Source organism: Chamaea fasciata, unplaced genomic scaffold, assembly GCF_029207755.1.
Source record: "Chamaea fasciata isolate MVZ Bird 193981 ecotype frontalis unplaced genomic scaffold, bChaFas1.0.hap1 SCAF_8, whole genome shotgun sequence".
NCBI classification, from domain to species: domain Eukaryota; kingdom Metazoa; phylum Chordata; class Aves; order Passeriformes; family Sylviidae; genus Chamaea; species Chamaea fasciata.
The window spans coordinates 4672843-4695928 of NW_027094093.1; the positions used below are offsets into that span (position 1 = coordinate 4672843).

General features: G+C 46.1%; 1 protein-coding gene across 4 annotated transcripts in view; it reads left to right on the top strand.

Moving 5' to 3' along the window:
- ERBB4 (erb-b2 receptor tyrosine kinase 4) overlaps positions 1-23086 on the top strand; it is a 552534-nt gene that overhangs the window by 178485 nt on the left and 350963 nt on the right. For all 4 annotated transcript variants that reach the window (XM_066189450.1, XM_066189451.1, XM_066189448.1 and 1 more), the window contains exon 2: positions 22302-22453. In XM_066189450.1, coding sequence (XP_066045547.1) covers positions 22397-22453 — 57 coding nt within the window. In that variant the 5' untranslated portion in view covers positions 22302-22396. The remainder of the gene's footprint in view (positions 1-22301; positions 22454-23086) is intronic.

Genomic DNA, 23086 nt, shown 5'->3' on the forward strand with positions numbered 1-23086 from the left:
TGCGGTGACCCTGGGTAGGGCTGTCACTGAGTGGCATATAAGCCTTTAATTTAATTATCGCGGCTCTGAAGCTTTTAAATACTAAACTATTTGAAAACAGAAAGGAAAAAAAGGGGGTTGTTCTGCATTATTTTGGACCACAAAACTGTCACTGCGTATCTTGATGGACCCTAGAGCCATCAGAGGGCACTCGGGCACGCAGGGCTGGCTGAACAGGCTGGCTGCTGTTACCCACCTCAAGCAGGGAGCTGGTCTTGACCCCCGTAGCAGAGATTGTCATGCTGAGTGTTCAGCTGGGGTGGCTGCAGAGAGGTGAGGGATGCTGTCATGCACCATCAGTGAAAAGCACGTGACGCTTTCTGTCCTTAGCTGTTGTGTATGACCTGCAGTAACGAGTCACCTGTACAAAACCCAGGGATGAGAGATGCAGGAGAAAGTTTTTTTTCCACTGATAGGAAGTTAGCTGTGTAAAAGCCATGAGGGTGTGGGGAGGGGAAGAACCAGGCAGCGTGTTCTCCTTCACATTTTCAGAAGGAAGAGAATCAGTTTGGTTATCGTTCCTCTGACTGAGGCTGTGGTACATTAAAATCTGATTGAAGGTGTCACAGGTGCTATGCAAATAACGTAGATAAAGTACAAGTCCTCAGGATCTCGCAGATACTATTTGGACAGCAACAAGTAAATAGGAACAAAGGAGACAGGAAAAGAAAGTGGCAGGATTCCAGCAGAGACACGTGGGCATAAATGTTTGTTTTGACCAAGAATTCGGTGGCCTCGGGAAGTTGTGTGGCCATGTAACACACCCGTATCCAATAGCTGTCTTAGTCTTTGGCAGAATGTGAGAGTACACGGAGAATTTGGAATGATATTAGGTAAGATTGCGTGGCTGGGCAGAGAGAAGGGCTCTGTGGCCACCCAGGGCTTCCTGTAGACCTGCTGTTTTGATTCTGTGATGGAAAGTTTTTAAAGAGTATTTTGCTTTACATCTCCCTGGTTTGTTTGTCTCACTTTACTTGCGCTCCTGTGTCCACGCGAACAGCCCCTTTAGCTTTATGCTGAGTGCCTCTGTCTGCTCTGTGTCACCAAGGTACCAGCTCAGGGAGGCTGAGATATTCCTGCTCCTATGAAGTATGTGACAACTTCGGGATCGTTCAGAAGATAACAGCAGTCTTGCACTTGGATTTTTGTCTGAATCTAAATTTCAAAATGGAAAGGGTTTATTCGTGGCGGTTCAAGGGTGCTCACCTTTGTTACATTCCCAAAATGAAAACACATGCTGTTCCAAAACAAACCGACTTCTGTCCTTGATGCAGAGATGAGCGAGGTGCTGTTTTCTCATGTCTCCGACGTGGGGGCTGTGGAATTATTGTTGCTGACTGTAAACTGTATCCTTGACTATAAATGGTGCAGGAGCATTTTGTTTTAAAGCACAGGAGAGATGGGAGATGTGCAGTTTATTCAAGACTAGCCTTGGAGCCCTGGGCCTGACAGCTCACGGTGGACATCTGCCAGCTAGACAGAGCCTTTTGCTTAATGAAGTTCCAGGACAGGCGGTGGGAGCTGTGATTTATGAGGAAATAATCTGAAGCAAACTCATAGTAGAAAGTTTTGATGCGCTTTGTATTCTACCTGTTCTCAGTCCATCTCCCCGTAGACTCTCAGCAGTATTTGGTAAAGGAAGTTCATCTGCTGACTTAGGGTCAAGGTGCGTGACTCAATTGACCAGACAATTCAGCGCGATTGGCTTCAGGCATTGCCTGGACTACATGAAAAAGATTTTTTTCTCCCTCTGTTGGAAACGTATTAAAAAATGCGCACTTTCAGTTTGGGAACGAGTTTTGAAAAGCTTATTCCCTTATTTGAGTGTGTCCAGTCTTCCTTCAAAGCCAAAACCTGCATCTTTGCCTTGTCAGTGTCCCCAAACCACGCTGATAACCTTGTCTGAGCAATAAAGCAGCCACAGCCATCTGATCTTTTTCCTTTTCACATCCCCTCCTAAACAGGTGAGAGTCAGCAAGTGCTGTTAGATCTCTCCTTGAGTTGTTGGTTATATTTGCCTCCAGAGGGACCGCGGTGGAGGGTACTTGCTCTGCTAATGAGTGGTGCTCAGAAGCCATTTAAGCCCCTTGGAAAGTCAATAGCTGAACCAGGTAGCCCCCGCTGACGTCTGCAAAGCTGCTGTGCTGCATCCTCCCTGCTGCGCCTGGTGATAAGGCACAGCTTGAATCTTCAAATGCCACTGGGAAGGATGATCAATCTCAATCCAGTCCTTACTCTCTCCCCCGGACGACTTCTGCTGAGGAAGAGAGGAAAAAACATAAAAGCCGTGGCTTTAGGGCGTGAGAATTTGGAAGTTGGTGGAGTTAGAAATCGATCGTGACCCACAACAAAGGACTTGCAACTTCATCTCGGGCAGTGTTACTGCTGTGCGATCCCAAAAGCGAGGGAAAAAAAAAAAAACAACCATAAATGCAGACACAAGCAAAGATGAAAACTTTTGCATTTTTAATATTATCCTCAGTGGAGGAAAAACTGCTTATTCTATCCACTTGCCCGGCAAACTGAAGCTAAAATAAAATAGAGGGGATCCTACTTATCTGATGTTTGCAGCAATGCTGTGCATACGATAGCAGGGAACTGACACGACATAAAATGTAACATTAATCCCCAAGAAACAGTTTACAGACCTGAACACAAGATGCTATGGCTTCTATTCAAGGAGAATAGATATTTATTTTTTTTAGGGATCTTTTTGGGTTTTTCAATAGTTTCAGCAACTGGAATATTTCCAGGAATTTACTTATTTCTGTTGCTTTCCTAAAATAGAGTAAGACTTAAAATTGTAAGGCTGGGTTTGGGGTGGGGTTTTTTTTTGTTGTTTTGAGTTTTTTGGGGTTGTTTTTTTTTTTTTTTTTTTGTTTTTTTTTTTTCAGGAATGTGTTGACACCCAAATTCTCTCAAAGGTCTTCCTTCTTTTGCTGAGATTTTCCATCACATGTGGAAAATGCTTGCACCTGTATGGCACTCTAAGATCTGACCCTGGGTAGCAGATACTTTAAATATAGGATTAAAAATCCGTATTTTGGCACGCTTCATGTCAAAATGTATTTTCAGGTAGGCGATGCTTCAACCTCTGGAACTCAGTGCTTTGCGCTGCCTGAGATCCAGGCAGTGATTAAGTGCCTGCCTGGTCCTTAAGTACATGGGGAAAGGCTTGGAGGCTTTAAAATTAAGTGGGAATTCTTACAGAGAGGTTAATTTAGTTGATGTTGTTTAAACTAAAGAGCTCTTGTTGCTCTAAACTAAAGAGCCCTGTTGCTCTTGCTGACTGCCAGACCCCTGAATTAAAGACTTCCAAAGCAGTGATGAAAATGCTCTTATTTCAGACTTGGTGGTGCCCCGTATCTTGCCGTTTTTCTTCCTTACCCTGTGTTCCTCCACTGGCTTTTATTTTCCTCCTCATTTTGGCACATCCCCCATCTTTGCTTATCTGGTACTGAGAATCCCAGTTTTCTGTGAACTCTCTCCCAGGTGATGGATCCATGAGTCTTCCCTTTGCAGCAGCTTTCTCTCTTCTCTGGTAGTTTTGAGACTGAAGACGAAATTGATAGATTTACACCCAGAATACACCTAACGTGAAAAAAATTGTTGCCGGGGTGCTTTTCCCCTAAGTTACAGACTCCTTCAGGATGCAGTGATCTAGCAATAGCTAGGGGGAGAAACAAACAGCTCTGGGAAAGAAAGAAGGAGATGATGTCTGAGTTTTCAGTTAAGCTTCTTTTTAATGACATGCAATGGCCTGCAAAACGTGGAAATCTCTCTTCCTGTTTGCTTTTACACCAGAGCAGAGGCTTAAGGTCTGTTGTGTGCTCCGGATCTGCTCTCTGCAAGGTGATTTATTTGTGTCGAGTTTGCTGCGTGCCTGTGACATCAGGAGCCTGGCTGAGTAAATTGGAACTGAATGAAAAGGGTTTTTTTTTTTTTTTGTCAGGGGACCAACAAGATAAATTCGCCAAACAAAACGAATCTGATTTTTTGCCGGGTTGTGTTGCTTGATATTGCTTCACATTATTTCTTACTTTGTGTCTATATCTTACTATATATATATATGTATATATATAACACTTTATAAGAGTAGTAGCAATTTCTTCCATCTGGGAAAAAGAGACTTCCCAAAATTCATACATTTACTTTTTTCCCCCAAGTCCAACCAAACTTTTACAAATAACAGCGTTACCTCCAGACCTAGAAATAGGTTTTTGTCTGCTGTTCTTTGAGCTGTCACTTGCAGAGGTTTTATTTCAAGAGGATGAAAAAGCACACATGCTTCCCTCCTGCACATGTGCTTTGCATCTCTTGCATTGCCTCTCAAATCAAACACTGAAATGCATTCGGAGAAATTCACAGTAGAAATGCAAACCACAACTTTTGTTGGCAGTTTAATTCTGAGGTTAACATAGGTATTTAATAATTTCTTCCCTGAAGTTGGGCTTTGAAATGGTGCCCAAATAAAATGATTCGTTTCATCTACTCTGATTTTTCCAACAACAATGAAATGTGTTGGGGAACTCCTCTGCTAATTTGCCTTTTTATGGTTGAGAATTTCATTGGTTTTTGCAATTAAAAGGCTGGAAAAATGCAACCGGTGTTTGCACACAATGTGGCAACAGCCTGTGAGAGTGGGAGAAGGGAGGGAGATGATACTGCACGAAACAAATCCTCTCGGTCACAGTTCACTCCTCTCACCTGAGTCCTGCGCACTTGCACTTGCAGAGGTGTATGGTTTTGGCTCCAAGGAGGTGTGAGCAAGAGGATGTGGCTGTAGGGACCAACTGAGGCACTTCTGAGAGAGGAGGGGCAGAAGGAAAGGTGATAAGGGAGAAGGACAGATAAGGAAAGAGAAGCATTGCCAGGGAAAAACTTGAGGGCAAGGACCAGGCTACTTCCTTGGTGAATAACCTTCTCCCTGGGGTGCTGTGCTCAGTATTACCATGTGAATATATAACCAGGTAATCCAGGCCCATCAGCAGAAATTATTTACTGAACTGTCAGTAATAAGACACCCTTGCAAGGTCTTCAGTTGCTCTGTGAATAATTCCACTTCTGTTTTGCCATCACTTTTGGTGGTGTTCTCCACCAGGTGGTACAGTAAGCACAACAGAAAGGAAATCAAAAAGACAGGACGATCCTCAGGGGTCTGTGTACAACCTTGATGCTTTAATGAAGCAAAAGTAATCTGTCTTTAGGAGAAAGATTTTATTTATTCAATTATATTGGATTGAAACTTGTTAATATCTAATATCCTGTGTGCTGGGAATAGCTAGTAAAGGAGTTGCAGCCACAGCCTTTTTCTAAATATGATTTCAGAGGTAGTTCTGAGGCTCAAGTACATTTCCTCAAGGAGAAGTAGTGGGAGATGAGAAGGAATTCGATCAGTGTTCTTAAAGATCTATGAGAAGCCAGCTTTTTGATTTTAGTATGAAGTTAGCGCCTCATAGTAAATGGCAGAATAAAATCCCAGACACCCTGCAAATCAAGAAGGTCTTTCCTCTGGAAAAGCCCCTGTTTGTTGTCAGGCGGGCTCACTGGTGGCACAGTGCTCTTTGTTGGAAGCAAGTTTCATGGACGGGAGACTAAGGATCCTCCAGTGGCCACAATTCTGGCTCTCAGCCCTTGTTTTCTGCCAGATATTCCTGGTACACTCCAGACTGAGACGTGCAAGTGCCGTAGTAAATCAGAGATGTAGTCAGTAGTTTTGGTGTTTCGATTGAAAAAGGGGAGGTGTGAGTGGCAAAGTGTGGGGCCCTCCGTCTTCCTTTACAGCCACGCTGCAGCTTACCTTTCCTAAAGGCGTTTCTTGATTCTCCTGGTGGCCCAGAATTAGTGGGGACGGTTTGGGGTCCAGGAAAAAAAGAGGTATAGGAAAAGCAAGGGGTGTAATTGGAAGAACATGAGGAAAAGGAGGAGCTGCCTGGTGTGATTTCAGATTGCATAAACTCTGTTTTTACCACGATGCGTTCAGCTTTTGTTATGTGAAAATCCATGTGCTGACAGCGCCATGGAAAGAACTTTTGGAAAGAAGCATCAATCTGACAGCAGGGGAGTGTGCACTGGCATCCCAGGTGGTCAGCTCTGTTGGTAAACAGGATGCAAAGAAGATAAAAAGGAAAGTAATTTTGGCACAGTCATTTCTACTTCTCCCATTATGAAGAAATTACGAACAAGATGTGTTTGGAAATAAGAAGCAACTAGTTGTATAATGCTGCTACAAAGTACCTGAAAGAAGGATCATCACAGAATCAAACTGCCGCAAAGAAAGGCGGTTGTGGCTGTGGAAAAATAATTTTGGTGTTTTTCCTGCTCAAACACAGGTATGTGGAGGAACATCACAGCATGACAATGAGGTGATGCTTGTCATTTGTGTGACAGAGACAAATTAGAATCCGGCCGTCTCAGGGTGGGAACGATTTTCTTGAAAATTAATGACTTGATTAGAAGGAGAAATGAAGCTTCTTCAAGGGGACATGCAAATAAAGGAGGAATCACTAAAACTGTCACCGGGTGTAAAGCGAACATTACGCAAAGGAAGATTGGTGGGACAGTCTACAAAGACAAATTTGATGTGATATTAATCATGCAGCACCAGTGGGCACAGAGGGGAGAGGGAGGGGAAGGACTCAGCGTGGCGTGGATGTGACTTAGAGAGGTGTTTCCTGCTGGAGCAGGGGAGGAGTATCCCATTCCCCAGGGTGGGTGCATCCTCTGCACCCCTAGGGTGGGATTTTCCAGGCCCTGTATCTTTCTGGATGATGCCGCCACTGTCTCCAAGCCCAGTGCAAGGGGTTTGCCTCCTTTCTCACTCACCCTTCATTGCAGTGAGTGCTCACAGTTCCCTAGTGGCACATCTGCAGAGCACGGTGGGTGGGGTCTGTAATCCAGAAATCTTGGGGGATTTCTGCCACCTTTCAGGAGGAGCAGGGCCGTGAGGAACCAAATCTACAGGGGCGATTAGCTTTGAGTTCAAGCCCCACTTTGCCTTCCTAGGTAAGGGACATGTCTGAGGACAACCAAGGCAGCTAAACCAAAAGTGGTGCTTTTCTGAAGCACAGGAGTGTTACCTGCATTAATGACTCCAGACAAGCATTATGTTCACAGAAGGCTGTGGTTTGAGCTCGAGATGTTTTCCTAGGTTTTTGCTGATCCCAAATTACCTGTAAGGTGTGTATTTATCTATCCTCTCCTTTCTGTGGCCGTGGGGAGCCACAGGCCTTTCAGCCTGATGTAGGCAACATGACAGGACCCAAAGCTGTTCATCAAACCCTCTTTTCTCTTACCCAGCGCTACCAATGGAAAGGAGACTGATATCCAACCAGTTCTCTTAATTACGTCAAATTTGTCAAAACATAAGTTTGATGGAAATTTGTGAGGGATCTTGCAGAGACCTAGGGGCAAATAAAAGTCTGTAACACCATGCTCTAGCTGCACCTGACAAAAGCAGGTATGAAGATAAGCTGGCAAGCTGATGATGTTGTGATTCCTATTTCCTGAACGTCAGCACCAGGGGCACTGAGGCAGCCGCGCGCTCTCCGGGTGGCGATGCCAGGGACAAGCAGGGTGGATTTCTGCTGCTGGGAAGCAGATTTTTGGCCCATGTATCTGCAGGCTCTGCCAGAAGCCCTGGAACAGTTTTCATACTTTCAGACATATTTTTACAACAATATGGCGTAGATTTTGTAAATGGTAAGGAAAGCACGCGTTACTGAGCGTACAGTTTTCCTCTGGGAGGTAGGGCTCTGCCTAGGCAGGATTTGTGGCAAGTCTTAGGGGCGGGAGCCACTTGTTTTCATTTCCAGCTCTTGGTCTACCTAGTTTGGAAAATGCCAGTTTTACTGTTGGTTAGTAGTCTGAATCACTTGGTTTTCTAGCTGCATCACACCTGCATTAGAACAATTTCCAAACATGATCCCTCCAGGCCAGGCATTGCCACCTGGAATTCCCTCTGCCTGCAACATGGCTGTGATATGTTCTTTTTCTTTTTTTCTTTTTTTTCTTTTTTTTTTGCTAGAAAATAAGTGTACTTTGCACGTCCATACTGGACATTTATTTTCCTGAGGTCAGGGTGATGGCTTCCTGCAAAGCCACAGGAAACCTTGTGAAAATCAGCATCAGCACGTGTGTGCAGTTTTCACACTGAGTGTCATGGGCTGCCTAACTTGCTTTGCACAAATACCCTCATACGTTCACATTTAGCATGCTGGGTGCGTGTTTCTGGGCTTTTTCGTGCTCTCAAAACACGATCCTCTACAGTCACTTCATGCTTTGCTTGCCTGTTTTTGCTGAGATGATGCCAGCCTGGCAAGAAGACTCTGTTAATAGCAGGTCAATTCATTCCCCAGCTAAGAATTTCTCTTGATTTCCAACAGAAAGTTTTGACGCCTCCACCTTTTTTGCTGTTGTTTGAAAGTAGTCACTTGGATTGTCTTCTTATTACGCGTGTATATTTAAACACAAATTGCATCTGACTGCGGTGACACTAATTAAGGCGGAGGCACTCAGATGCAGCCCCCCTTGCGGGGAGCGTGGCCAATAAACCTGCCGTGACTGGCAGGTGTTTCGACCACTTTAGACAACAGCAATTTCATAAAGCGTCCTTCCCCTTCTCCTTGACAAGGAGGGGACAGCCAGGCCCCCTCTTCGGCATCCTCCGCCAGGCAGGGACCAGGTGGCCTCAGGGAGCACGGAGCTGGCACCCAGCTTTTCCAGGCTCTTGCCTCCTGTGTTTCGTAATCACGGATTTCGAGCCCACCCTATCCTAAAATATAAAAGGATTTTAAATTATCTCAGTGGTTTTATAATATCCCAGCGATGTGCTCCTGAGGTATTTGACCAAATATTATTAAAACTCTGCAAGGGCTAATAATCCTGGAAGTAGGGCGACGCCTTCCTGTGACATTGAAATAATTTAGTAATTTTACAGTACATTTGAATTTTGGCATTGTTCAGCCACTCAGTTTCCATTAACTTCTCCTGGAATTTCTTATGTCCGTGCGCACAGGCAAAAGCGTCGAGTTTCTCCTTCATGCTCCAGAACGCCACCTGAATCACAATCGTGCTGCAGCTAATTGTTATTAATTAAGCTGTTCCTAACAGCCCAAGCCGGATTGTGCTTTTCTGTGGATGCAATGAAAAGCGAAGGTGTTCAGCAAGCACGGTATCGTGGGGGAAGAACAAGAGATCCCTTCCCCTGGGAATGTCTCTGCACCCTGTGAGAGATGCTTTTGGGGAGGGTCTGGGTGTGTTTAAGGATGGGGCCGTGGGTTGGTTACCATCAAATGAGCTGTGCTGCCCTTGGCTGCCGTTTCCCTGTCACAGCCAGGCAGCTCCAAGGACGTTTTCCAGCGGAATTTCCAGCGGCAGAATTCGCCGCTCCGGCCGCACGTGCTCCCGCATCACTTAAACACGAGGCCTTGGCCAGAGCCCCCGGCACAAGGCTTGCCCAGGAATCACATGGCAGGTGCCCTGTGCTCCCCCTCCTGCCTCCCTCTCCTCTCCCAGGTTCAAGGGATCGAGGAGTGGAGCGAGCGAGAGGAAGGGATTAATGAAGTGGGGACCCCGGGAGCAGCCTGCTGGCAGAGGGAAAATTGGGAAAATTGCTTCCTGGCTTTTCTTCTCAGTGAGGCTGCTGAGGAACGTGCCTGCTGCTCTCTGCCCCGGTAGGAGCGGTGGAGGCACCTGGCATTCATCTGTTTGCATGTGAAAATAAAGCCAGGTGAGGGGGACTTGGGGCAGAAATGCTGTCGTCTTCACACGGGAGGCAGCAATGGGAGGCTGCTTTTGGTCTGTGGGAACGTGTCATCCGTGTCTCCAAAAAAAAAAAAAAAAAGGCAACCTGTCCTCTGTTGTATCTTTTCCTTTTGTCCCCTTTGCCTTGCATTAAGACCCAGAAAACAGATGATTTTGGCAATCACAGCAGGCTGTTATTTTAACAGTGAGATAATGGTTACCCTGTTGCAGGATGAGAGGTCAGGAATAGTCTTGGGACTCCTCCAAGTCCAAAAGGATGGGGAATGGCTTGTGTGCAGACCTTAGGAATAAGCCCAAGGGCACAGTCTGGTGGTTGCTCCAGACTGCTCACTCAAAGCCCTGCTGGAGCCACTAGGGTAGAAAGGGAATCGCTGGGAGAATCATCGTGGGTGGGTGTGTGAGGTGGGAGTTTTCTGCACCACACTTAGTCCAGGAGAGATTTTCTCCTGCCATTTCTCCACATGGCACCAGACTGAAGCTTTAACCTGTCCGTGGATCCTCCTGGTGCTGCCACCACTTTTCTGGGGGCAGCTGCAGAGTTTTACGTGGCGTTGCGTTTCTTCCATCCCAACAAATTCCTTGGCATTTTGCTGTTGCACGTCTGCTCTTCTGCTGGTAGTGTTTGCAGAGAAATCACCAGATCTCAGCTAGCAGCCTGGGCTGGGACCTGGGAAGTCAGTGAAAGGCTTTATGGCTGTTTGCAGGGTAAACCCCCTCATCCTGCACTTCTAACTTCCTCCCAGGACTGCTATTCGTGGCTCCGGTGATAAACTAGCCCTGCTGTTGCTGACTGGAGCATTCTAAACTAATGGTGCTTCTGCTCCCGGGATTTACCATTTGGAAGATGCTTTATTGCTATCTTGTGACATTTCTCTGCACTTTTATGCTCATTTATATAACTGATTTCGTTGATTTATGGCAGGTTTTCTTCATGTGTAACAATGCCATAAATTGCACAGCCCTCCTTTAAGTGGTTATGAATGTGAGATATTCAGTAAACTATGGCATGGGGGAAAGGGTGGATGCCTTTTGAAGAGGCTTTTGACCCCAATCCCAAATAAAATAACCCGTTCTCTCAAAAAAAAAAAATCAGAAGCAAGCATCAAAATGAGTTAGTATAGTCTGTTTCTTGACTAGCTAGGTGGTTGTGGGGGTTTTTTTGTGCAAAATATAAGTTACTCGTGTAGATAAAAGAATGCATGAGGCCAAACCCACAGGGTGGTGATGTTTGTGTGGTGATCTCTGGAGTTCCGTTATCCAGGGTCTGCAGAGGTTTTCAGAGAAGCAGCAAATTAATGTTGTTGTTTCCATAAAGCTTTCTCTTTCTCTTCCTTTTCTGTTTGTAAACCTGCCATTTCTGATGTTGCTGGTTTTTATACCCTCAAACAAACGCGTATTTCCAAGGAGTGTTCAGTGGCCATCAGGGGTCCAGAGCCTATCAAAGCCACTGGTCAGGCCTGTGAAATAAAGACCTTGGGGTTTGATTGTGCTGGCATCTTGCTTTGTAGAGGAAGAGAAACAGCACATTTAAAAATTACTTTCTGAGTTTAGCTGTCAGAGAAGCTTTCTGTTGACCTTTACAAATTGATACCGTCACAATCAATGGACAGAAGTTTAAGGGCAGTCTCTGGGGTGGGGAAGGTGGGAATGAACCCAAACATTTATAAAATATATATAAACTGCATTTAAAAAGCCTACCAGAAATAACAGCAAGTATTAACAGGGAGCATATTTGAACCAACTGTTCTGTAAAGAACTTGTAATACCTGAATCTAACTATGGTTAGTTAGAACTCACCTACTGGTATGATTTCAGAAAGTATATAAAACTAAAAATAATAAACAAACATGCCTTAGGTTGGTGCAGTGCAGCAACAGGTTGGGTGAGGGAAGTAATTAGAGATGTTGAAATTGCTTTGAGAGAATCAACTGCATTTGAGGTGCCGAGTGAACTCCCCCATGCTCCCTCCAGCCTTGGGAGGCACAGCCCTTTACAAAGGCTCAGGAGGAACTGTGTGAAGAGGGACAAGCCTCTCTGTGATTTCAGCTGCTGCCTGGCTGATTTTTAAAGAATCTATGAGACATGCTGCGAATCTCCTCGAACTCAAACAGGAGCTTGCCCTGAATATTCTGCTCGTGTACAGTGGGGTTGTCAGCGCACCAGGGATGGGCTGTGCAGGAGAGGCTGCCTTCACACCGGGCTGCATGTTTTTATGCACAGCGTGGAGAAGAAACAAAAGGTTATTGCCCAGGCTTTATTTACTGAAAGTTTGCTTTTCCTGCCTGTAAACTGCTACGTGAAAGCACCTGTTTTAATGAAACATATGGGGTTTATTACTTGGTGCAGCCATGGGCAATTAGGCAAATGGAACCTTTGGTGGAAGGAAGTCTTGTGTAAAGAGAGCACGTTAATTCTTTGACTTGATGACCGTAACAGGTACGGCCCCCACAGATTCCAGGATGTGGTCTCTGTTCCTAGAGTGTGTTTTGTGTGTTTCTGGTCCTAGAGTGTATTCCAGAGTGTGTTTTGGCTCTAGATGAGGTGTGGTGCCCACCTGGGGGTCAGAACAGCCTCCGCACAGCCCCTGCCTTTCCCTCCAACTGCAACGCCCTTCCCCTCATCTGCAGTGCTTCCAAGTCCAAGTCATTACCATCTCAGCTGTCTTGTGCGAGCTGGATTCTCCTGCCTGCTTGACAAGGTTATCGTGTTGCTTGAGAAGCTGTTATTTTCATTAATGAAAAATAAACTGCATTCAGTCTCAGCTTAATAGATGTGTTTGTATTGGCTAAAACTGGGTATTTCTGTCACCGCGTTCTCCTGCGTTGCACAGTCACCTTGAAGCACTTGGGCAAAGCAGCTCCCAAGTGTCGGGTCTGTTCTTGCCTGGTAAAGGGGCCACCCAAACCCTGTCTTGGCCATTTCAGGTGCGTCCCATGAGATACTGGTTTTCTTTAACTCCCGAATGTTTTTCTAGAGACTGTTTGAGCCCCCCTGCATTTTTTTTGCCTCGTGAAGTTGGGGAGGTTTGTTCTCACCAAAGCACTCCTTTTCTTTAGGCGCTGAGATTTCACCGTTTCTTTAATCCTTTTCATTAGGCAGTATTTGGGTTCTGTGATCATCACTGATGTAACGCGAGGAAGGCTCCTGTGGGCGATCTGGGGAAACACCTTTTGCATGTCACAAGTGCCTTGCGCTGAAGGCCTAATGAGGCGCCTCTCGCTGCGTGCTTTAGTGGCGGCTAATTACCCGCGTTGCAGCGGAGGCATAAAAGCACCCGTCCCACCCGCATCTCTTACATAAACCGTGCTTAAATACTGGTAAGGAGGATGTGAGGGCTCGCCGGCGTATGTTCAATATTGTGCAAGGCTGCAATGCCGTCCCCGCCGCATTTCCCAGCCTGGGAGCCGGGCGGGAGCTGAATGAAGGCGCTCCGCCGTGCGCGCACAAGCTCCGTGTGTTTGCACAGCGGTAATTAAAAGGCATTTGAGTGGAGTGAGTGCTGGCGGTGTTCGGGGGCCCTCGGCGGAGGGGAGAGACCTGCGGCTGTGGAGCCGTGCGAGTCCCGGCGGAGAGGCAGGAGCTGCCGGGGAGCGCGGCCACCAGGGCAGTGCTCTGTGCCGGCTGAGCACCCCTGGAGACCTCCGCCAGGGGGGAGAGAGCCCTCTGTGTCCCGGCAAAGCAGCCTGGTTTGGGAGATGGGAAATGATTTGGGTCCAGCCTCGCAGCAGATGTTATTGGCGTCCCTTGCCAAGTTAGTTTTTGTTGAAGGTGTAAGAGACCAGACCTGGTTCTCCTGTGCTCCCCCTGCTCCCACCTGTGATTGTGCTCCCCTGGTACCTGTGGGTCTGTGCTCCATCGTTCTCCCTCCACACCTTCCCTCGGCATTGAAAAAAACAATCGCAGTCCTTCTCACTGCTGGGACCTGCAGAGATTTCCTCCACTTTGCCCTGGTAGGGAGCCAGGATACGCCGTGACACGGTGATAGAGGGAAGCAGGCTGCCACTGCTGCTGCACTGGAGCAGGACTGCGGAATATTTGGACACTCTTTTGGACACTCTTAGGCCTTCAGCTTGCCCCTTGGAAGAACACGTGGCCTTGCATGATGGTCATTCATCTGCAGGCTTATAAGTCTTAGAAGGTGTTGGTGATGGTCTGTACTTCGGTGCTGTAGGGGAGAATTTTGGTTCACGTCGATAAGAGTTAATCAAAAACTTGATCTTGGGTGCTGCACTCAAAGTGCCCAACTCGTGCAGGAAGAGTTACTCTGTAATGCTCTTCAGCAGCAACAGAGAGGAGGACTCCTCTGCGTGGTGGTTCGGAGTTTGCATGGACTAACTTGCACTCTGCATTTCCTTGGGGGGAAAGAGTAAGACAGCTGGAAAAGGGATGCTGGGCATATTTCTTTTGTACTGGGAGGCCAAAATGGAAGCCTGGTGAAAGGAGAAGGTGCTGCCAGTGCTAAGAAGCTGGAGGGCAGAGGAGATCAGTGTTGTATTCCAGAGCTACTTGAAAATGATTTTGCTGTCTCAAAATGCAGCCTTACCTGAGCTAAGCCAGGTGCTGGGAGCAGAGACCGCTCAAATCTTCCTTAGATAACATCTGCTAATTGCTTGTTTGGGTTATGTACTTCGTTGGGAAGTAGCTTGCAAATGCTGAAGATATTTCGATAAACAAAGTTAGTTTTGCATCGGGTACGAAAATCCCACAGTCTTCCCAAGCTACCCTGCTGCGTAAGCGGCCGTAAAAAACTATTTTCATTTTAAATGTTTTCCTATCACAACGTGCGTGCTGGTAACTTGCCAATTTGACCACTGGAGCCACAAGCGTCTCCTCAAAGCCGTCCTGATGGGGGTGGTGGTCAGCAGCACGGTGCCACGTGTCACCCCCCTTGTCACCTCCGTCCCTCGGCTTCCCCACCAGCTTGGAGGCTTATCTGCTGCCTCCTTGTCAGAGTGAGTGCTTCCAGATTCACAGCAAGACCTCAAGGAGAGACAGATGATAGAGCAGATGGTAGATGACTAATTTGGCAAAGTTAGATGAGTGGAAATTGTTTGCTTTAATTGCTTGTCAAGTCCAGTACCTACATTATAGTTAAGAAGCGGCTATTTACCCTCAAATAGAACAAAATGAGGAAAAGAGGGGTGGGGGTGTGGGTGTGTGTTTGTTTGTGAAGAGTAGGGGAGAAAAAGTGCAGAAGTACACAGAGAAAAAACTTGGTACCAAGGCTTGAGGTGGAAGAACCATTGGTAAAACTTCTTGTATTAATTTCTGCCTTTTTTTAGTGGCAGCTGTGTGGTACTGGTCCTGCTCAACATTTTTCCTATTTTTTCCTTTCCAGTTGCTGGGCCATAATATAGATGTGCCTTAACTAAAAGAGAAACAAACAATGCTGGAAGTACTGGCATAAAACAAGCTGGTGGTGATGGCTTGACATGATCAGTACAAGTGAATATCCTCGAAATGTTGGGGTATAAATTCAGTCAACGTTTTGATGGTGTTTTTTGGTTGAAATGGACAGGAAGGCACATCAGTAAAATATGCTGTGTACCATTCACCAAAGGGATTTTGGAGAGGTTGGCACGAGGAGAGGGTTCCATCAGCTTGGAAAAGTGTTATCACACGTAGCTAATCCTTCTTGATGGAGTCACAATCACTGTCAGTGTCTGCTGTGCCCAGCTGTTTCTGTTCATAAATTTGGGAATGAGCTTCCATTTGTAGGTGGCATAGGATCAGCCTCCCCTGGAGGTGGGACCAGGCTGGTAACACACATCCTTGCAACTTTATTGGAAGCGCTGCAAAGCTTTGAGACTACAAAGCTACAAAAGTCCATGAGATAACAGTTGAGATTTTAGTGACCAAATTTCAGGACATTAATGCTTTTGGTCCCTGGTGCTATCCAACCCAGGGACCGCTTCTCCGTGCTGTGGAGAAGAAATGCTATGGGGGAAGTGTTTGTGCTGCCTGTACTCTGTCACCTCATCCCAGCGACAGGCTGGGCAGCAGCTGGGTGGCCATGCTGAGCTCCTCTCGTGGCCATGTGGCTGTCCAGGGGCTCGTGGCAGTCGGGTTGATTGCGTGCAACTGGATTCAGATGGGATGATAATTTTCTAGTGTAGAGCAGACCTTGCGGAAGGAAAACACTTGTGCCAGCTGAGCTTTTAATTAGGAGTACAGAGAAAATTATGCTCTCCTTCATTACAGTCTCCCACCTAGGGAAAGAAAGGCTCCAATTCTAAAGCACTCTCCCAAATCACCGGGTTTACAGGAAGATGGCTGCTGACCTCCAGGAGTGTTTTGCCTTCTCACGGGAAACATCTGCGGGACTGTAAGTGCAGGCAGCCCTGGCTTCATTAGGACGTGCCTAATTGCAAGAAAATTCAGCTCATTCAAGGAGAACTGTAAAATAATAATAATGAAAGGATTAAAAGTGTGTTTCCCCTTCCTGTGTGCCTACGTGACAGGGTGCCCAGGCTGCTGCTGAGAGCGTGGAGCAGAAAGGAGTGAATGGGGATTGCTGCGGCACCCGCTGGTAATTAGTTGTTCGTTAAGGAGCTCGAGTATTCCCCTCATCTGGGGGTCTTAACAAATTGCCACGAGTGTTTGCAATTATTAACAAACAGCTTTGTTAGCTGCCTTTTAAGAAACCCTCATCATGGTGCTGTCTGTAAAAATGCAGCTGATTAAGTAAATAAGTGGGAAGGACGGGGCAGAGGAATGTGTTAGGAAGAGGTGATGGCTTTTGTTGGGCTCATCTTTTCTGGGGTGAGGGAACGTGTGGTTGTCCTTTTTATAAAGACATTCCTCAAACCAGGAAGTCCAAGAATTTAAGCCTCCCTTTGTGTTTTTTGGCCCGCTTGACAAACTGATTGACAAAGGGAAGTTGTGCTACCTTCAGCCAGAGGCTGGTGCAGGGCAAATGCACTGCCTTCCTTCATCCTTACCGAAGAGGTAATAATAAATGTTTTATGATTCAGAGGAAAATATATTCAGATGCTTGAGATAACTCCCCTGGAGTTAGCGATGAGGATGCCTCATCCCTGCTTCTTTGAGTGTGCTCTGGGAGAGGAGTGAGACACCAGGATTTCAGGTGGGGGTGACCGTGGTGGAGATAATGGATTCCACTCTTTAGTACTCCAGATGCAGGCTGATCTGGAAAGGGATTGAATAAGAAACGGAACAAGTTGATCTCCTTCAAAAATTTGTGCTGGGAAGATTATAAAATCCATTAATATTGGAAGAAGCAGAACTAGATGGAGGCAGGTGTGATTTCTTAATTTAACGTATGGATTTATCATCAACAGAGCAGAGCAAAATAATGGGCTAAAAAGCAGAATCTAATGGACATTTTTAAATGTCTCCATTACTTGCCACCTTTAAGCGAGCGTTTGAACGATTTGGCTATTTTATGAAAAAATGTCAATGGAAAATTAATTTCCAAGTCATGTGCATGAATATTGATGAAAAACATAAGTTCATTTCAATACAGAGGATTATTACCGTTGTAATTGGGGCCGTTAGGAGCTGAAACTCTGTCACTTTTGGTAGCTGGTATTAAGTAAACAACTGAATGTGAAATGAGAATGTGTGAGTAATGCCTGGAATCCACTTTTGTGGTGCCCAAACAGTGCTCTGCTCCAGCACCCACCCAAAATCTCCCGTGACTGGCGTGCAGGTGAGAAGTGGCCACTGGCTTGTTGCTGGTTTGGGGCTTCCCAGATGGAAGGGGCATGTCCTTGAGCTTTGGGATAACCTTAGTGGTGGGTGGCTCTGCACATGAACACTCTGTGAGGATTGTTGTCAGGATGTGGACAGAGCAGGAATGGCTGAGCATGGTTAGGCAGGATGCTTTGGGAGGGGAACAGAGACTGGACAGAGGTGGAGAATAAAGCAAATATTTATTGAAAGGCCTCAAGGATCCACCTTGGGCAGGACAGGAGCCTGGCCAGGGCTGCACCCAAGGTGGACCCAAAATGGTCACAAAATGGGTGACTGGTCACGAGGTCTCACACTTTTATAAGTTTTGTCCATTTGCACGTTGGGGTTTAATTGTCCAATTACAGCTTCAGGTTGTGAGGTCTCATCCTTCTCGTTCCTGTCTTCAGTCCACTATTGTTTGTGCTGTTGGGCTGAAAGTTGTCCTTGGTCTTCAGCAGGAGAAGGATCTGTTTTGTCTCCCTACTCTGTGAGGAGAGCTGTGTGACGCTTAACATGAGGCTCAGAACTGCACCCCTAGGCAGCACAGAATGTGAAAAACAGGAAAACTGAAACCTAAGGCATCAGGCGGAGAGATGGTTTTGAGGGGTTGGTGGCATGTCAGTAAATCAGGCCAGACTGGAGCTTCCCCCACAAACTTCGGCAGAATGTAGGGGAAGTCTGATTTTCCTGGGTGCGAAGAGCACTGGAGGGTTTCCCTGGTGGAGATGGAAGGCTTCCCCCGAGCAAGGCGGAGAGTACCTGACCAGAGATACTCAATAACAGGGGCAGCTTCAGACTGGAGGCACAGCTAAAGCTGCTCCTCTTTGCCCTGTGTTAGAGACAGGGAATGAGTTTTTTTGGAAACCAGCAGAGGTTCTGCTGCAAGAACAGTCGAAGCTCACAATCTTGACTTTTTTTTTTTTTTTTTTTTTTTTTTCTCATCCATTTCTGGGGCTGTATTAAACAACGCACCTAACAATATGCAATAAAGTGCCTTGAAGAGGGTTCGTGAAATACGGGTTATGGTGGTTTTGCATGGCGTGACAAGGAAATACGTTTTGTTGTGCTTGTGTTTTTGCCTGTATAGAGCTGGAACATCCCTGTAAATACATATTATTTCGGCACTTAATTTTAAAGAGCTGCTACAACACATAGATGCCTGTTGCTGATCCAGGAGAGGAGCAGGAGGTGAGTGGGATATGTTCCTGCTCTGTGTTGAGCTCAGGGACAGAGGGACTGTGTGATTCCTGCTCAGCTCCCACTTCACACAGGGTTACTTTGGTGCTTTTTAACTACCTTGGCAAATCAGACCCAGAACAATTATTTCTGCCCTGGAGCAGCTGGAAATTGCCTCATATGGCTCAAAATAGGGCGCAAGACTTGTTAAGAGCTTGTTAAGTTCACAGCCTGCTTTCTGGCCTGCGTCCCTCCCAGGTCTGGCTCCTGGCATCAGTGGGCCAACAGGAGCACCTTCGGGATTGTCCATGGCAGCAGCATTTCTCTCCCGTGGCAGAAATGCCTTTTTACCCCATTCGTTGTCATTTGCCTTGAAAAACCTGCCAAGAGCATATCTTATCTCTGTGTTTTAAAGGATTCTCTGTGAAGGATGGGAGGTACTGTCCCAGCCCTTCCTCCTGCGAGTGAAGGACCTAACCTGCTTCTCTTAAGTACTGGCATTGTTTCCTCTATTGTATTTTGAATATGACATAACCATTAGGTGCATCAAAAGAATACATCGCAAAGCTGAGACGGATTAATGACTTCTTGTAATAGTGGATTATTAATGATGCATGATTGTGCCCACAATTTGCTTTGTGACTTCAGCTTGTTGTGCAGGTCAGAGCTCTCTCCTGCTCTGAATTCTGTTTCTGCGTCAGCTTGCAATGCTGGTTGGGTAGCAGGGGAAAAAAAAATGTGCACTTCTGCGCCCCCTCAGTTGATGTAGGATGATCACTTTTGCTATGTGACTTGGCTTGAGACAGTCTGTGACCAATTTTTTGTTGAAGGAAAAATCTCTTTTTAAGATGGGCATTAAGTGCTTGGAATTGCTATGAGATAAATTTAAAGGATCAGCATGATTTATTCAAAATTAGCTTTAAGGGGGTTTTTTTGTTGGTTTTTTTTTTAATCCGAAAGAATTGATTGCTAGCCATCTCAAAAACTGGGAGTAGTTGCTGCAGTACAGTTTGGCTGTACAAAATTAATCTCAGTCAAATAAAACTCGTAACCCTGGCTCACATCTGGGCTGGCTTCACCCGTGCCGAATCCCCTTGCAAGAACAGGCTCCAGGTGTTTCTGCCTCCTCACAGCAAACAAATGGCTGCGTTAGCTTTCAGGAAACGTTTAATGGGTGTGCAACACGGAATATCAGTGTTGCAGTGTATAGCTTTATTAGCTGAGCTGCAGGAATTTTTTATATTTTTTTTTTCTGAGCTGTTGTTGGTCCTTAGCACGGATTGCAAAACGGAACGGAAGGTATTTATTAGTCCTTGGGAGCCTCAAGACAGAACAATACTTACCTGGCTGGAAATATGATCAGTCTCATAATGGATATTGCTGCATTTAAGGAAGAAACATACAAACCCATTTTGTAACTGCTAAGCAAGAATTTTTAGGTGTCCTGGCAGGCAGAGGCGTGTGTGTCCCTGAAGTGTTAGCACACAAGGGCAGGTCTGGAGCGTTTTCTGAGTAAAACTGTATACATGAGCTAGGACGGGGCTTTACATTTCCAAAAGAAAGATGTGCCATCTCCTAGTTGCAGTGCTTAATCCTTCCAGTGTGCCCAGCCCACCAGAGCTACGTGAGGTCCCAGTATGATGGGAGATTCCCAAGATGTCTTTCCATCTTGGGAATCTCCCAAAACAGCTGTTAAAATATTAGGACTAAAGTAACGTTTAGGTAGGATTTACTTGAAGTGGTAAGGTTTTACAGAAAATCTAAAAATTGGAATGTTCGTGCTTTTAAGTTAAGCCTCAGAACGAGGTGGGAGCTTGTATCTTAAAACCTGAGCAAACCAAGCAGTTCTGTTTTTCTTCAACACAGCATGGTGAACATAGGCCAGATATTTCAAATTTTTGACTGTAGCGAGAACTTTGAAATTTAACTTTTACCGGGTCATGGAAAGAAATAAAACTCAAGCATTTTCCTATGGTGTGTAGACGCCAATGCCTGTTCGGAGAAGCAGCAGTGCCTCTTCACCTTTGGTCCACGCTCTTTAGCCCCTGGAAACACAACCCAGAAATGATATGATCAACCCTTCACCCTGTGACTGGTGTGCAATGAAACCAACTCGTGCCTGCCCTCCCCGTGGCTCAGTGGGAACAGATTTTACTGCCGTTTTTGGGGCAGAGGGAGTTTCCTTGGGAGAAAACTTTGAGCAGGTCATGGCTCCTGAAGCCCTTTTCCAAGAGGCTGCTGGAAGCTCAAATTGCCCCAGCACAAGAGCAAATAGTTCTGCAGCAAAGAGATCACAGAGGAAACAGAGATTAGAATTTTTCCCAGTTCTGTTGAGGGAAAAAAAAAAGGGGGGGGGAAGGTAGTATGGTAAATAAACAGTCAATAGTTGTAGTACTGTGAAAAACATAATTACTTTTGGTATTTAAAAAAGGACCTGCACTAGTCAAAAGAGTATATTTTAGCCAATTTTACTGATTATCCCTCCAGTCATGGAGAATTTTGTTTGCATTGATCTGATCCAGAAGGCTGATTGGCTCCAGAAATGCCATTCTTGTCAGGCTCCTGTTTTGCATAACATAATTCCCATTTCAAAAGTTTAGATGTACCCAGATTAATTTGCTCTCAGATAAGAACAACCCACAAGCTGTTGATCAAGAGGAAAAATAAGTGCATTGAAACAGGCAAACCAAAACCAGCCCAGCCTCACGCTTGACCATTTAAGCAGTGTCACTGTCTGGGCAGGCTGAGCAAATGTGTGAAAATGTAAAATGCTGCTTCTGTATTTCTCTCTCTCTTTCTTTTTTTTGTCATTGCGTGATGACAACAGGCTGATACACTGAGCCTGTTGTTGGGATTCTGTGGTGGCTTTTAACTGAGCTTCAAAATGCAGAGCAGAGCAGTGTAATATTAAAGGCTGTCCTTTGAAAACTGTATTAAGTTGGTGTTTCCTGACACATCTTTGATGTGCCTTCAGCCTGGGGACTCGTGGAAAGACAATGTGTTTTTTGCTGTTGTTTTTCTCCTGTTTAATTGCGTAAGGCTGGGAAGAGCTGGGGTCTGAAGGACAGTGATGGGGAAAATAATGTTGGGTGTAAGTCTTCTGCTCAGGTTGTTCTTGGCTTGTCCAAAACACTGTTCAGAATAGTGACAATGTTGAATTATCCAGGTCAGCTTGGAGGCACAGGTCTCTCCAGCCTTGTGACCTTCAGCCCGTGATGAGAGTGCCTCTGCCCAGTGTCTGATTCTGTCCCTGGTGGAATTGGTGGGGCTTTGCTGAGACCTGGGTTTGACCCTTTGGGTGCTGGGGTCAGCCTGCTCGGCCTTTTTTCCTGCATTTCTGCCTTTTCAGCCATTCTGCATTTGGTGGTAAACACCAGCACTTCAGCCCATTTGATGAGAGGTGTTTAAATGGCTGAGATGATCACAGGCTGTATTCCTACCTTCCTGTCTCTACAGCTCAGTATTCAAGCGTGACTTGCATGACCCAGTCCTGTGAATCACTGCAGATTTTTTCTGCAACTCCCTGCATCGCTGTGTACTGACTTTATTTCCTTACGTGCTCCAGTGCCCCTCTTCCACACCGGCCTGACTGATGGTGTTATGGTTTGTTGTTTTTTTTTTTGCAGTGTGTGCTGGCACTGAGAACAAGCTGAGCTCCCTCTCTGACCTGGAGCAGCAGTACCGGGCCCTGCGCAAGTACTATGAGAACTGCGAGGTAGTGATGGGCAACCTGGAGATCACCAGCATCGAGCACAACAGAGACCTCTCCTTCCTGAGGGTAAGCAGGCTGCTCCTCTCCTTCCCTCAGCCATGCGTGCTGGGCTGGAAAAGACCAGGCATCTCTCCCAGCAGCTTCACTGTTGATGGAAAAGGATGATGGAATGCTGGGGGTGTGCAGAGAGCAAGGGCAATGTCATTGCTGTGACAGGTGCTCTGTAGAGCGAGTCGTTTAGATTTTTCCAGGACGTGGGGCAGAAGGCTGGGACACTGGAGGGTGGCACCTCGCAGGTCTCTCACTTTGTGTTGCCAGCAGGTACAGGGCAGGTGGCGTGGGGTTTAGGAAGGTCAGAGAATCATGCAGGTAAGCACTGGAGGACTGGAGAAGCTAGTCCTAATAAAATGCTAGATAGGGATTGATTTATGGACTAAGCGAGGGAAGAACTCTGGGACAATGTTTGTGGAGCATTTAAGAGAAAGGAAAAAAGGTGATAGCTGAGTGAACATGAAACCTTCCTCAGGTATGAGATTGGAGCTATAAGCCCAACAATCTCCAGCACCCAGGGGAAGTCTGTGATGGATGAAGGCTGTACTCCTTTTGGGGAGCCTGGGTTGTGCATTCATTCCCTCAGTCCTCTTTACATCAGATTTTGGATTTGTGAAGGAACATTTCAGTGTGGTCTTCAGGTGCACT